A 13,137-nucleotide genomic window follows, 5' to 3' on the forward strand; every position below is an offset into this window, starting at 1 on the left:
GGCGAGCAACCCCCAAAAAAACTACACATTATCTTCCTTTTCTACACACACTTCTGTGCGTCAATCGAAGTTACAGTTAAAGTTTCACGACAGTTAAATGGACTGCATTCATAAAGCCATTTTTTAAAGTCTTAACGACCATTTAAAGCGCTTTACAACACAAGCAAATTTACCCATTCACACACTGGCTCAAGGCAAGTGAGATTTAAGACGTTTTAATGCCGCTCGGAAAGAAATTTAAAAGAAAAAACATGCCCAAATGTTTTTTTTTTGACTTGTGATAAGGAAGAACTAGTGTTCGTTGGCCAGTTTTCTTTTCGATTTTGTTTCGCACCCTGCCTCAATTCCCATCATGCTGTGTTTTTGCATAAAATACAAGCTTCTCATGCATTGGTTTGTATCAGACTTTTTCAATTATTTTGATATTTCAAACAGCAATGGCATCAAAGAACGATTTGTTAAAATCGTTTTAAGATGAGAGATTTATTTAAGACATTTTAATACCAATTAAGGCTTTATTTTAATGTCTTTTAAGCAGGGTTGCAGCGATATAACGGTTTTAAGGTATACAGTAATATGAAAGTTAACGATTATCATACTTTGTACATTTGCTTATCCATATTTTCATCTCATGTTGTTGCAACCTTACTTTCAAGACTTCAAAATCCACAGGGAAAGTTTTTTGATGTCATAATATTATACGTTTTAAAGGTTGTTTTAAAGGCTGTAATACAGTAAAACTATGTAATTTTATGAACTTAGCAGACTGTTCTAGCTGTTCTGTTATTTTTCTTTACCCACGTAGTCATTATATCCACATTACCCCAAATATCTCATTGTGTAAATATTTTGTGAAAGCATTTTGTTGGAGAAATATTGTGATGTATGATTTTTCAAGTGTTGCCACTTCTTTTTGGTTCTTTTCTGCATGTTTTGCTCTTTTAAAGGATGTATTTCTTTTATTTTGGAAACAGGTTTGCTCTGTCCTGACAAAAAAAAAAAAAAAAGACTGTGAAGCACCATGCACCCCAACTTTTTTGCTCCTAAATGACTTTTCTCTGTTAAATATTTTGCAAAAACGACGCACTGACACGTGATAAAAGGACTTAAACTTTGGCCACTTTGGGGCTGTCACCAGTTCAGTTTCCATTCACAAAGTTTAACCAAATTTCCATAAAATCTGCAAAAAGAAAATTCAAGCAATCCCAGATTTTAAAGAGCAGGATTTCTCTTTCCTACAACTACCATCATGCTCTGCAGTGTAGTATTTGGGCGCTCCAACCTCCTTGTGCTCGGGGCCCCGCAAGCCAGAGAGAACGCGACCCTCCCGGACACATTTCACGACAACAGGAGCTGAGCAAGACAGAAGGAAATCAGCATTTCGGTGACTGTGAGGGAAAGAAACGGAGAGAGAAAGAGAGAGAGATGGCAGGAGGAGGAACAGAAGGGGGCGGCTGTGATGGACGTGTAGTAAAAAGGGACATTTTGAGCAAAGGCTGGCGCTTGGGAAGGAGGGGGGCAAGCAGACACAGGTTGAACACGCTGCAAACATCATAGCCCTGGCCTGTGTTTCCCACAGATACACACCAGCCAGCAGGGCAGCAGGTCACTGCTACCAGTTAGCAGAACAAAGGCATCAGCTTGCACCACTCTACAGTCAGCTGTCACTGTAAATGGCTGAAAAATACGGTGGCCCGAAAGTGTCAAAACAACACAACGTTTCAGAAAACGCTGCAACGTATCAGAAAATGCTACATTTCCCAGAATAAAAGGACATTTTCCAAAACAAAAAAATTCCCTAAAACACGATGGCATTTCCCAAAAACTGCACATTTCAGAAAACAAAATAACATTTCCCAATTTGAGTACAACATCTGTTGTTGCATTTTAGAATCAGAAATACTTTATTGATCCCAGTGGGGGGGAAATTGTGTTTTGGGAAATGGTTGTTTTTTTTAATGTTTTGGGAAATGTTTAAGTGTTTTGGGATATGTAGTGCTTTGAGAAATGTTATTTTCTTTTCTGAAATGTTTTGGAAAATTTCGTAGTGTTTTGGGAAATGTTATTTTTGTTTTCTGAAATGTCTTGTTTTAGAGATTTTTTTTTTTTTAATGTAGTGTTTTTGGAATTTTTTTATGTTTTGTTTTGGCAAATGTTAAAGTGTTTTGGGATATGTAGTGTTTTAAGAAATGTTATTTTGTTTTGGAAAATTTCACTGTTTTGGGAAATGTTTTGTTTTGGGTTTTTTTTTCTTTCCTGAAATGTTTTTTTTGGGAAATGTAATTTTTGTTTTCTGAATTCTTGTTTTTTTTTGGTTTTTTTTTTTAATTTGTTACTGTTTTGGAAAATATTATCTTGTTTTCTGACGTGTTTATTTTTTCTGGAAATGTGGCATTTTGGGATATGTAGTTTTTTTTGTTTTTTTTTTAGGAAATGTTACTTTGTTTTGGAAAATGTAGTGTTTTTCTTAAATGTTGAATTGTTTTGACCCTCAGAGCCACCATAGATAAAAGTACAAAACAGATGTCTGGTTTTAGACGACAGGTGGTCAGAAAATGTCTTGTTTGGGCTGCGTCCCACCTCACTGGTATATTTCCTGCGTGTCCCTGCCTCGTCCGTGTGTATCTATGGCCACCGTAGTGCAAACATCATGTGTGTCGTGCTAAAGAAACAAACATGATCCGAGCACTACGCTGGTTTAGCGAAACTGAGCGGTCTAAAATATCAGGCACATTTTTTTAAACTTCTCCTTTGTCGCGACCGTTCAAGTTTTGCTACGATAAATCTGGCAGCACCAATATTAGCCTCTGTGGTCAAACTCTCGGCCGGCAAGGAAACCAGCGGCCTTTTTTTTTTCTTTTTTTTCCTTTTTAAATCAATGGAAGGCATATTTTATATATCAAGAGAAATAACTACAGATAGAAAAAGAGATATGTCCGTGGAAAGGCGCCATGGTATAATACGATGAAATAAAATTGAGTCTGTCCTTTCGCCCTTTTCCTCCCAAAAAACAGGAACATAACCAGCACTAAAGGTAGAAGAAAGCGATGAAATGTTAGCTGCAGACCCGCGCACGGGGCTGCAGGACTCTCACGTTGTAGTCGTCTGAGGAGGAGAGGCAGTGGGAAGCGCTTTTTCAACAAGATAAGGACATCAGAGAGAGCTTAGCTGGCATGCTGAAGGCATTTTTCTTTTTTTTTCTTTTTTGGAGCAGAAGGGTTTCCTAGGAAATGTTTTCTGATTTTGTTGATTTTTGAGGGGGGCGGGGGCTGCCGTGGGCCGTCAGAAGCTCTCGGGCTCCTCCAGGAGGCAGGGCTGGGTGGACAGAGGCACGAGGGACGGGGACAGGCTTCGGAGGCCCACCCCGGAGCGGAAGTTGAGGTCCGGGGCGGGGAGTAAGGGCTTAAGGATGCTGACGAGGCAGAAGGCAGAGCCGCTGTTGGGGATGAAGTTGACCTTGTTGCGGTCGGGACACAAGAACGGAGGGATCTCCTGCAGAGGTTTGGGCCTGTAAACACACACACACACACACACACACACGCACGCGCGTTTAGTCTTCATAACAAGAGCACTAATACAAATCAATGCGTCACATTTACAAGGAAAGTTGAATTTTTGTTGGGGAAAGTTAATTAATCCATTTGATGCTTTATATGAGTCAAAATAAACTGTGTGCACCCAGAAGCTCAGTTGGTAGAGCGGGCACCCCATGTGTAGCAGCCGTGGGTTCGATCCCAACCTCTGCCCTTTGCTGCACGTCATCCGCTCTCTTAAACCGTCCAATCAATGGCCCAAAAATTAGCAAGAAATTAGTTGTTATTAGTTAGAAAGTGCTAAAAAGTGATCTAATACCTAATTATAAGAACTATAGTTTCCTGAATGTTTTCCCTAATTTTTGATGATATCTAAGATTTCCAGGTTATTTTTTGGTCACTTTGACTCATTTTTTTGTGCATTTTCTTGCCAAGTTGCTCATTGTGTTTTTTTAACTCATGTTTTCAAGAGAAGCCAAACCAATTCTCCCAGGTTTAAATGCTCCTGAGAGACGCCTGAACGCCTCACAGGCAGACTGGTGACGGTCCAGGTGTTAAAGGGTTAATCTGGATATTTTATGATGCTCTACTCACATGGTCTCCTCAGACACTTTGACCTTCTCGCAGCCCTCTGGAGGTTCTCTCTTGAACATGTAGCTGTTGTTGGGTCGAGGAGAGGCGGCGTATTTGGGCAGCGGGGAGCAGGGTCCGAGCTCTGAGGACAGGCACGGAGGTCAAAGGTCAGGGTCAGCTGGACTCGTGTGCAATATACATTTGCTATAATATATAGTTTGTGTGCGTTCGTCACCTTTGTCCTCGTAGGGGCTGCCTCCGCCCGTGTCGTTGAGGACGGTGAGGTAGGAGGGCGAGATGGAGTCGGGACGGCTACTGCAGTTGCTATGGTTACCACTCAGGCCGCCCCCTGAGGGAGTCTGCGTGTCGATGCTGCGGGTGCTGCTGCTGCGCTGTGGGGGGACGGGAGGGGGCGCGCGGTGTCCATCTGGGACATCCTGTGGCTGTGGCGCAAACACACACTGATGAGGTCACAATAACAGCGTTGCACCGAGGGGTTAATCCTCAAACACTGTAAAATATGACGCTGTGATTTTACTTTTAAAGTGATGGTGTGTAAATACTAAAAAAAAGACGTTAGTCGGAGGAACTTACAACGATGGTCTCGTCCTTTTCAGGGGTGTCCCGGATGATGATGCGTTCGATCTCCTGGTTAAGGCCCTCCACGCTGTTGCGGAAACGAGGCGCAGATGACTTGGATATCGGGATGGGTATCAGGATCGTCTTGGGCATAGGCGACTGCAAACACACACACACACACGGAGACATGCAGTTAATACAGATTCTGCATCGAGCATTTTGCTTTAGCTGCAGGGAGCAGAAAAATATAAATGCATGCATCATATTTCTCCGCCCACACGTGAAAAATTACAGCATCCAAGTATCCATAAATCATAAATACTGAATAAGCCACAGAAACAGGAGACTCGGGATCATTAACAGGCGACAAACACTACACACACTATGAGAAAAACCCTGTTTTTATAGAATTAAAAAATTTGGTTTGAACGCTTTCGATGTCCCACACACTGCAAGAAATTAGTAAAAGGTGACCAAAAAACAAAAGAAATAAATACCCCAGTATATCGTTATATTGCCCACGCCTACATTTGATTACTAGTAATATAAAAGTTGCCCTTTTTTAAAGATTCTGTTGTTTTGCGATCAACAGAGGGCACATTTTGGAAACTCTTCATGTTACTTTGCACGTGTTCCTGCTGCTGGCGGCTTTTCGTGTTCCTCAATGAGCTCGTCTAAAGATGTTGTGCATAAAAACTGCAAGATAACTCAGACAGTCCTCTTTTCTCTGTCTCATGAGGACACCCAGAAAGCAGGACAGGCTGCGCTCCAGAAGACGCCAGGAGCCACACACACACACACGTGCACACACACACACCCTCAAACACACTGTCTCTGCTGATCACCTGCGACTGGATGATGGTGTGACTGCCATTGAAAGGGGACTTGCGCTCTTTATCCCTCCGATGGCGGCTGCTGCGTTTGCTGCGCTGGAGCTGCTGACGCAATTTGGCAATCTGGAGAGGTTCACACACACACATACACACACACAGGCACTGTAATGCAGACATATCGATGTATGCAGATTAGTTAATTGTCAATTTTCCATTGGTTGTTTATGAAATTAGGAAAGAAACTGACCTCCTTGAGCTGATCGGTGCTCCCACAGGAGGCCGAGCGTTTGTGAGAGCCCCTCCTCCTCTCATCTGCCCAGGCCCTGGGGGTCTGACACACACACACACACACACACACACACACACACACACACACACTGTTTAGAGCAAAATATCAAACATACAAAGCACAAAACAGCTAAAAAAACTAACAAAAAACAGACCTGTATTTCATAATCTATAGATAATACAAATAATCCATAGATTCTTCATTATATAAGGCCAGTCAACCATCCTAAAACCTACTGTATAATGTGCTTCTGTCATTAAATGTGTCAGAGTACCCACAATGCAGCTAAGACTGTTGTCATAAGTCAGTGGTGTAATGTAACTAAGTACGTTTGCTAAAGTACTGTATTTAATTACAAATTTGAGGTTCTGTGAGTATTGACAGCTTTAGTTACTTTACAAATTAAGATTTTTGCTTAAAAAAACATAACGAGAGTTTATAAAATATGATGTTTTGGTATTAATTTAACAGTATATACAAGTAAAGCTGCAAAAATGAGCTGATCACAGAAAATTATATTACAACTACTTAGATTAACATTATTAAAGCATTTTTTATTTCTTCTTTTTTCTTTTTATAATTTATTGTTATGGGGGTGTTTTTTTCATTTTTTTCTAAAATAATAATGGGTTTCCCCCTATTTTATTTAGATATTTGAGTTTAGATTTTATTTGTTTTTTTTTTTTTTTAATCTTTTTTTTAAGAATCTTGTGTTCTGGGGTGTTTTCTCTATTTGTTTTTAAACAAATGTTTTGGGATGTTTTTTCCCTGCTTTTTTTCTTTTTATAATTCATTTTTTTCTAAAATAATAATGGGTTTCCACCTATTATATTACTATTTATTAGAAATTTGATTTTAAATTTTATTTGGGTTTTTTTTTAGGGCTTTTTTTTTATTTATTTATTTATTTTTTTAAGAATCTTGTGTTCTGGGATGTTTTCTCTATTTGTTTTTAAACAATTGTGAGTGTTGGGATGTTTTTTCCCTGCTTTTTTCTTTTATAATTTTGGGTGTTTTTTTTCTTTTTAGAATTCTAGATTTTTTTTGTATGTGGTCATTTTTTTATTTTAGAATTTCTTTCTGTACTGGGTACTTTTAATTAAAATATTTTAAGTGCATTTTCCTGAGAATACTTACTTTTACTCAAGCAATATTTTCAATGTAGTAAGTTTACTTGTAACATCATTTTTACAGGTTAGTATTAGTACTTTTACTTGAATAACGGATCTGAATACTTCCTCCATCACTGTTATAAGTACATTGTTATGGATTTTATACACCAACAGAAATATCTCAGGGCTTCTGTTTGACCTTAGTCTGCCTCAAAGTCAGTCTGTGACTGATAGACGCAACCCAGCACTGTGATGATGATGATGATGATGATGATGATGATGATGCAACCATCTGCAATCTTTGTACTGATTGCCCGTTTCATAAACGTTTGATGAAGGAACCAGTGCGATAGTAACTTCCTGGTTGGCCTACAAAAATACGTCATCCCTTCACCACTCTATTGGGGAACAGACATCAGTGTTTAGTGTCCCTTCTGCGGTTTGTTATGAATCAATGCCAAAAATAAATTAATAATGATAATATTATTATTAATATAATAATATCTTTCATACTCCTGCGACTACAGCTACTAATTATTATTATTATTAGTTTATTGTAAGGAACAAAACTTAAGGTAAAGCTGTTAATATTTAATTTTTCTATATAAAATAACTGAATTGGCAGAACAAAAAAAGTGAAATTTATAGATTACTTATTAAAAAGTATTGGTTTGGTAACATTAAACCTTCATTGTGGAATTAAGCTCTTTCTTTAGTTAAAACTATTGTAGTCTAAGAAAATCAGAAAGGTGTAATGAAAAATAAATATAATAATAATAATAATAATACTCCGTTAATAATAATAATAATAATAATAATAATAATAATAATAATAATAATAATAATAATAATACTTTTCTGCGGTTTTGAATGAATGCCATCTGCTGGACAGTCTGTGAAATTACACCCAAACACGCTGACATTGAACTTACATTGTGGAATTAAATTTTTTCTTCTGTGGTTAAAACTATTGTAATCTAAGGAAATCAGAAAGGAATAATATTATTTTATTTATTTATTTGAGTAAATTGAATTTTTTAAGGCAGCCTGCAGACCGTAGCGAATTGGGCGGGGCGGTTTGTGTTAACAGCTGTTCCGTCGTCCACGCGGGGGCAACAGAAAGCAGAGGAATCAGCTTATTTTCACATCTAAACCCTTTAATTGGGGGATTATTTCGACCAAACCAGAGTTACGTGTTGTTTAAACGGTCGAATAACTAACTTAACAACTAAAAAGAGTGACCAACGCTGGTGAGTTTTATTTAATTTCTGTAACGTTTTAAAGTGTGTACCATGAATTAACGAGGCAATTAAGCTCACGTGTTAGCTGGGTGAAACGGAAACACGAATTCAGACTGTGCATAAATGTATTTTTCTGTTTAACATGGAAAAATGTGTAAGAATACTACGTTTTTTCGACAGTTTTTTTTTGGGGGGGGGGCTGGGGCCGGTGTTGTGTCGAAAGCTGGTCCCTCGTCAGTACTTGCACTTCCACACAACAGCAGCTGGGTTGGCTCCACTTTGTGTTTATTGCTAATTAGCAAATGTTGACATGCTAACAGACTAAACTAAAATGGACATGCTAACCATTATACCGGCCAAATAGCATCATGTTAGCATGCTAATGTTAGCATGAATGCACCCCTGTGGTGAAGTGGTGAGTCGCGGAAGTCCGTTAGCCTTTTAGCAGCTACGGTTCTCTCGTCTAAAAGTCTGTGGGTTTTATGAATGGGTTTTCGGTAAAATGCCCTAAATAAGGTCTGTGGTTAACACGGGCTAAAGATATTTCAACGTTTTGTTCTGCAACATAAAATATTTTGGCTTAAACCCGCTTTTTGAACTTTTAAGGTTTTATTCGTCTTAAAAGAGGCGGTTGCTAACAAGTGGCTAATTGGGCTACAGTGTTTGTCGGGGACGTTAGACGTCATCACAGCGGACACAGAAACTCATTGAACCCACTTGTCAACTGTGACAGCTTTACAGACTCGCACTCAAACTTGTAGATTTATCTGTTTGTAATATTTTTCGATCGTGTTTTTACAGTGTTTTTACAGTCTTTGTCATTGTGACGTTTAAGTCGTGCGTCCACGATGTAGTTCGTGTATAGCCTAACAATAGCTTTTTGCTTCTGGTGATTTCATTTACGCTTCAAAACTCACAAAAGTGGTATTTATCAGTCAGCTTATTTTTGGCGATAACCGAAAATCCCATAAGGTTTTTGATGAGGGAACCAGTGCCATGCTTACTTCCTGGTTGGCTTACAAAAATATCCCTTCAGCACTCTATAAAGCTACGAACCTCTAAATCTGCATTTCAACGCCTCTGGTTCCCTCATTTAAATGTCAATGCTTTAAAATCCTTACATATGGTCTGTGGTAAACATAAGCTTAAGAGACTTTCACGTTTTATTCTACAACATAAAATACATCAGTAAATACGCCATCGTGAACTTTAAAACTCGTATGTGTCATAAAAAAGACAAGTGTAAGTGGCTTCATGAAACTACAGAAGGTCATCACACCGAATATGCGGCCTTAGCGTGGTTAGCTTTAGCCTAGCATTATCTTTTACTTATGGCAATTGCATCCTTCCAAAATTCTCACAAGCATAAGTCTAATTTGATTCAAATACAGGGGTCCTATTTTACTCTTTTTACTATGTAGTTTAAATGATTAAATTCCACAGAGAATATTTTAAAATGTGTACATGATTAATCTCTGTTTAGTAACTAGTTTTTTCTTGTTCAGACAGAAGTAATAAATAATCCTTGTTGGAGTTTTTCTTTTCTTTGTACATGCATTTTCATTATTTGTATTTTTGTTTGTTTTCTGTGCATATAAACAAACTCATGCACCACCCACCTAAACATCACCCCAAACACAGACAGAAACGCCCTGCAGCACTCACCTGCGTCGCTTTGTCCCTCATGTAGGGAGATTGTTGGTGCTGGCTGTCGTCCTGAGGCCAGGGACCTGTCAGGTGAGAGCCAGCGAGCGCGCCCTGTGAGGGCCACAGCTGGACGCGATGGCGGGTAACCGAGAGGAGAATGAGGAGCAGAGCGCTCAGAGGGAGAGGAGGGGGACGGCGGAGGACGCGGAGGAGAACCGCAGGAAGATGTGGGAGGTTAAGGCCACGGATGCAGTCTGAGGAGGAGAGAGAGAGGAGCCGAGGTGAGTGTGCCGGTAAACAAGTTATTTGTCAACACATGGTAAACACATCAACAAATCAACAGACACACAGCTGGCCTGCAGGATAAGCTCATGACTGTCTTACTCTGTCTGTCTAGGTTTGTGTGTGTGGGCGCGTATGTGTCTATGAGAGTGTGTTGCCAGATTGATGTTAATCCGTCCCGTGCTGGGCAGAGCGGATATGCCCCCCTCTGGTCTCACACAGCCCCCTGGTTAATGGCATTAAAACAGCTTAAAGCAGAGGGGTGGGGGTGGAGAGGGGGCACTGAGGGCAGGTGCTGGTTTCTGCCCGACTGACCCTGATCCAGAGCTGGAGACACTTGTTTTTCATGGGTGCACTGACACCCGGGTACCAGCGAGCATCAGCAAATTCTGATCGGCGTATCCCAACAAAAGGGTTAAAGGAAACACGTGTAACTTTTGCAGCAGTAAGTCCGGCTGTAATAAGTGCAGGATAACGATAAATGCTTAAACTGGACTTGAGCAAAACTTGGTTAAGGACTTAATTCCAGATGTCTGCAACAAGTTTAATAAATATCCATCAAAGACGATTTGAGTTATGGCCATTTCCTGCTCAGCCTCGCCCTTTGCGAAGGTTTTTGATTGATGTTTTTTGACTGATCTTGCTTATTTAAAGTAGAAATTTGTAACCCAGTCCAGTTTTTCCCTTTATTGATAGGACAGGTTAAGACGGACAGAAAAGGTGGGCGAGAGAAGGGCTAATGAGATGCAGAAAAGGGCCACAAGCTGTATTTGAACCTGGGTTCCTGCAGAAGCCTCAGGTATATGGGGCACACTAAATATCTAATCTGCACATGTTCAAAAGCTTCTTCTCTTTTGGGGCTTTAACGCTAATTAATATCATTTACTATTGCAGCAATGCAGCATATACCAAGCTGCACATGCACACATTTTAATGGATGCACGGCACCTTGCAGGACAGAGAAAGCTTTTATTTTTTTCAGCGTGGGCGCTCCCAGCATGAACTTAAAAGCTCTCCAATCCTAATAACAACACACTGTACCTGCTGCTTGTATCCATGAGTACAAACACACAGCATTGACTGGCAGCGCGGGTCCAGGAGCTAAATTTGGCAGGGGCCTTGACCAGCGCGCACCACTGTTGCTAGGGAACGGGGCCGACTGATCTTCATTAACACACAGCCGCGCTTGCTTGCTTTTGTGTGTGTGTGTGTGTGTGTGTGTGTGTGTGTGTAAACAGGGGTTTGGGCATCAGCAGTCTGCTAGCAAAATGCTCAGGCTTCTTTATTTTGACTGCTGCTTTTCCTGTCTGTACACACAAACCAGCCCACTATAACATACTGGAGGCTGACAGCAACAATAGTACTGGGAACTGTAGTAGTAGCAGTTGTGGTACTGCATGTTACTCTTCAGCTTTTTTTTGAAGGAGCCACTGAGGTCACTTCAAACCAGATAAGCTCATAACACAAGACAGACCTAATTGATTAGCCTAAAGCAAAAGTGGGACAGCCAGCGTGCACAGAAATCAATATGTGCAGCATGGAAATCTTCTGTTTTCTCCATTTTTTAGTTAGTGTATAAAATATCATAAAATAGGGAAAAATACCACAATCATATTTTCCTAAATCCCAAATTAATGCATGTAAGTAGCTTATTTTGTAAAAAAAACAAACAAACAAAAAAAAAACAGTCAATTTAGTTTAATATTTATTATGTAGTGGAATAGTGGAAAAAAAACGCAAATACTCACAATTTTGTCACTTCTGCTTGACAAATTATAAAATGTAAAAGTTTAATTTTCTGTTTATTGATAATTCATTGATATAGATCTACTTCAGTCATCTACTTTTGCACTTAATTGACATAGGAATAAAAAACATCCTAAAACTAAGAAAAAAAAACAAAAACAGAAAACATTAAAAATAGAAAAAAAACACCCCCCCTCAAAATTATATTAAAAAAATATTTTTTTTTAAAAAAGTCAAAATTAGAAAAAAAACAAATAAAATTAAAAAAAAAATTTGATTGATGACTTGAAATTATTTTAAAACAACATAAAATAAACGTGTGAAAAAATGCTTTAATAACAGTCGATTAATTTTAACTGTTTGGACATCTGATTTTTAAAACTGATGTTTTAATGCAAAAATGTGAATTTGTAATGTATCTGAAGCCTTCAGACAAATGTAGCAAAGCATAAAGTACAATATTTCCCTCTGAAATGTAGTGGAGTAAAAGTATAAAGTGACACGAAAAAGAAAACAGGAACGTAAAGTACCTCAAATCTGCCCTTCAGCACAGTACTTGAGTAAATGTACTCAGTTACATTCCACCACTGCATGTACAGGGTAATGTAGGCCAATTTTGTTTACTATGAGACACGCAGCCATCCCTCCCTCGCACATATCATCACCTTCATCATCAAAACACGCTGCATGCTAGCGCACACGTCCACATGACAGAGGAGCATCAGAAATGTAAAAAGATTTTAAAAAAAAAACACTCACCTGCAGAAATGTGATCCCGCCGCGCCGCATGCAGGGGGGCATGGAGCTCGTGAGCACCTCAGCCCCTGTTGATATTCACTACTGGAAGATGCTAAAGAGGCGATGGGATCAGACTGGGCGAAGGGACGACGGCGCAGGCTACGAGCGAGGACAGCCCTCTTGGATACGAACAGGCAGACATAGAAAAAGACACGAGCACGTCTCCGCGGGTGTAGTAGTGAAGCGGTAGGTGTCAAAATGGGCGTTGCTGTGTTCGCACCCTGCCTCCTCGTCGTCGTGGATGGATGTTTTTCTCTCCGGTTGATGCGGCACGACGGCTTGAAGCAAGCGAGCCCAAAAAACGCTCTGCGATGCAAAAAAACCCCCCCCAAAAAACAATCAGCGTAAAAAAGAGGAAGGTGCGTTTTGCGCAAAGTGGAGCTCGCGAGGTGTCTGGAAAAGGTGGAAAAAAATAGCGGACAGAAAAATACAGAGGGGATAGAGAGAAGAAGGCGGTGATGCTGGGCTAGCCTCGGTTGACACGACGGGAGAGAGGGACCAGTG

The 13,137-nt window shown here is 39.8% G+C and overlaps 1 protein-coding gene across 2 annotated transcripts; it reads right to left on the reverse strand.

Moving 5' to 3' along the window:
- Nucleotides 1-2,301: 2,301 nt before the first annotated feature.
- On the reverse strand, nucleotides 2,302-13,137 carry fam117ba (family with sequence similarity 117 member Ba). 2 transcript variants are annotated; one of them, XM_088074533.1, is made up of 8 exons: nucleotides 12,595-13,137; nucleotides 9,826-10,061; nucleotides 5,766-5,849; nucleotides 5,531-5,680; nucleotides 4,701-4,844; nucleotides 4,342-4,549; nucleotides 4,128-4,248; nucleotides 2,302-3,508 (listed from the first exon to the last, which is right to left on the reverse strand). In XM_088074533.1, exons 2-8 carry the CDS (start codon nucleotides 9,844-9,846, stop codon nucleotides 3,283-3,285), a joined length of 954 nt encoding a protein of 317 aa, XP_087930659.1. In that variant the 5' UTR covers nucleotides 9,847-10,061; nucleotides 12,595-13,137; the 3' UTR covers nucleotides 2,302-3,282. The 2 variants fall into 2 exon arrangements, with proteins under 2 accessions (XP_087930659.1, XP_087930660.1); XM_088074534.1 differs by having other exon boundaries at nucleotides 5,531-5,641; nucleotides 12,595-13,135.

This window comes from Plectropomus leopardus, chromosome 24 (assembly GCF_026936395.1).
Source record: "Plectropomus leopardus strain MGB_pleo_1.0 chromosome 24, ASM2693639v1, whole genome shotgun sequence".
In the NCBI taxonomy this organism is placed as follows: domain Eukaryota; kingdom Metazoa; phylum Chordata; class Actinopteri; order Perciformes; family Serranidae; genus Plectropomus; species Plectropomus leopardus.

Excerpts from the sequence above, each read along its gene's own strand:
- fam117ba (XM_088074533.1), bottom strand. The coding sequence starts at position 9,846 with ATGAGGGACAAAGCGACGCAG. Across the intron at positions 4,845-5,530 it reads ACACCATCATCCAGTCGCAG|TCGCCTATGCCCAAGACGAT; the intron begins GTGATCAGCAGA and ends GTGTGTTTGCAG. Across the intron at positions 4,249-4,341 it reads CAGCCCCTACGAGGACAAAG|AGCTCGGACCCTGCTCCCCG; the intron begins GTGACGAACGCA and ends GCCTGTCCTCAG.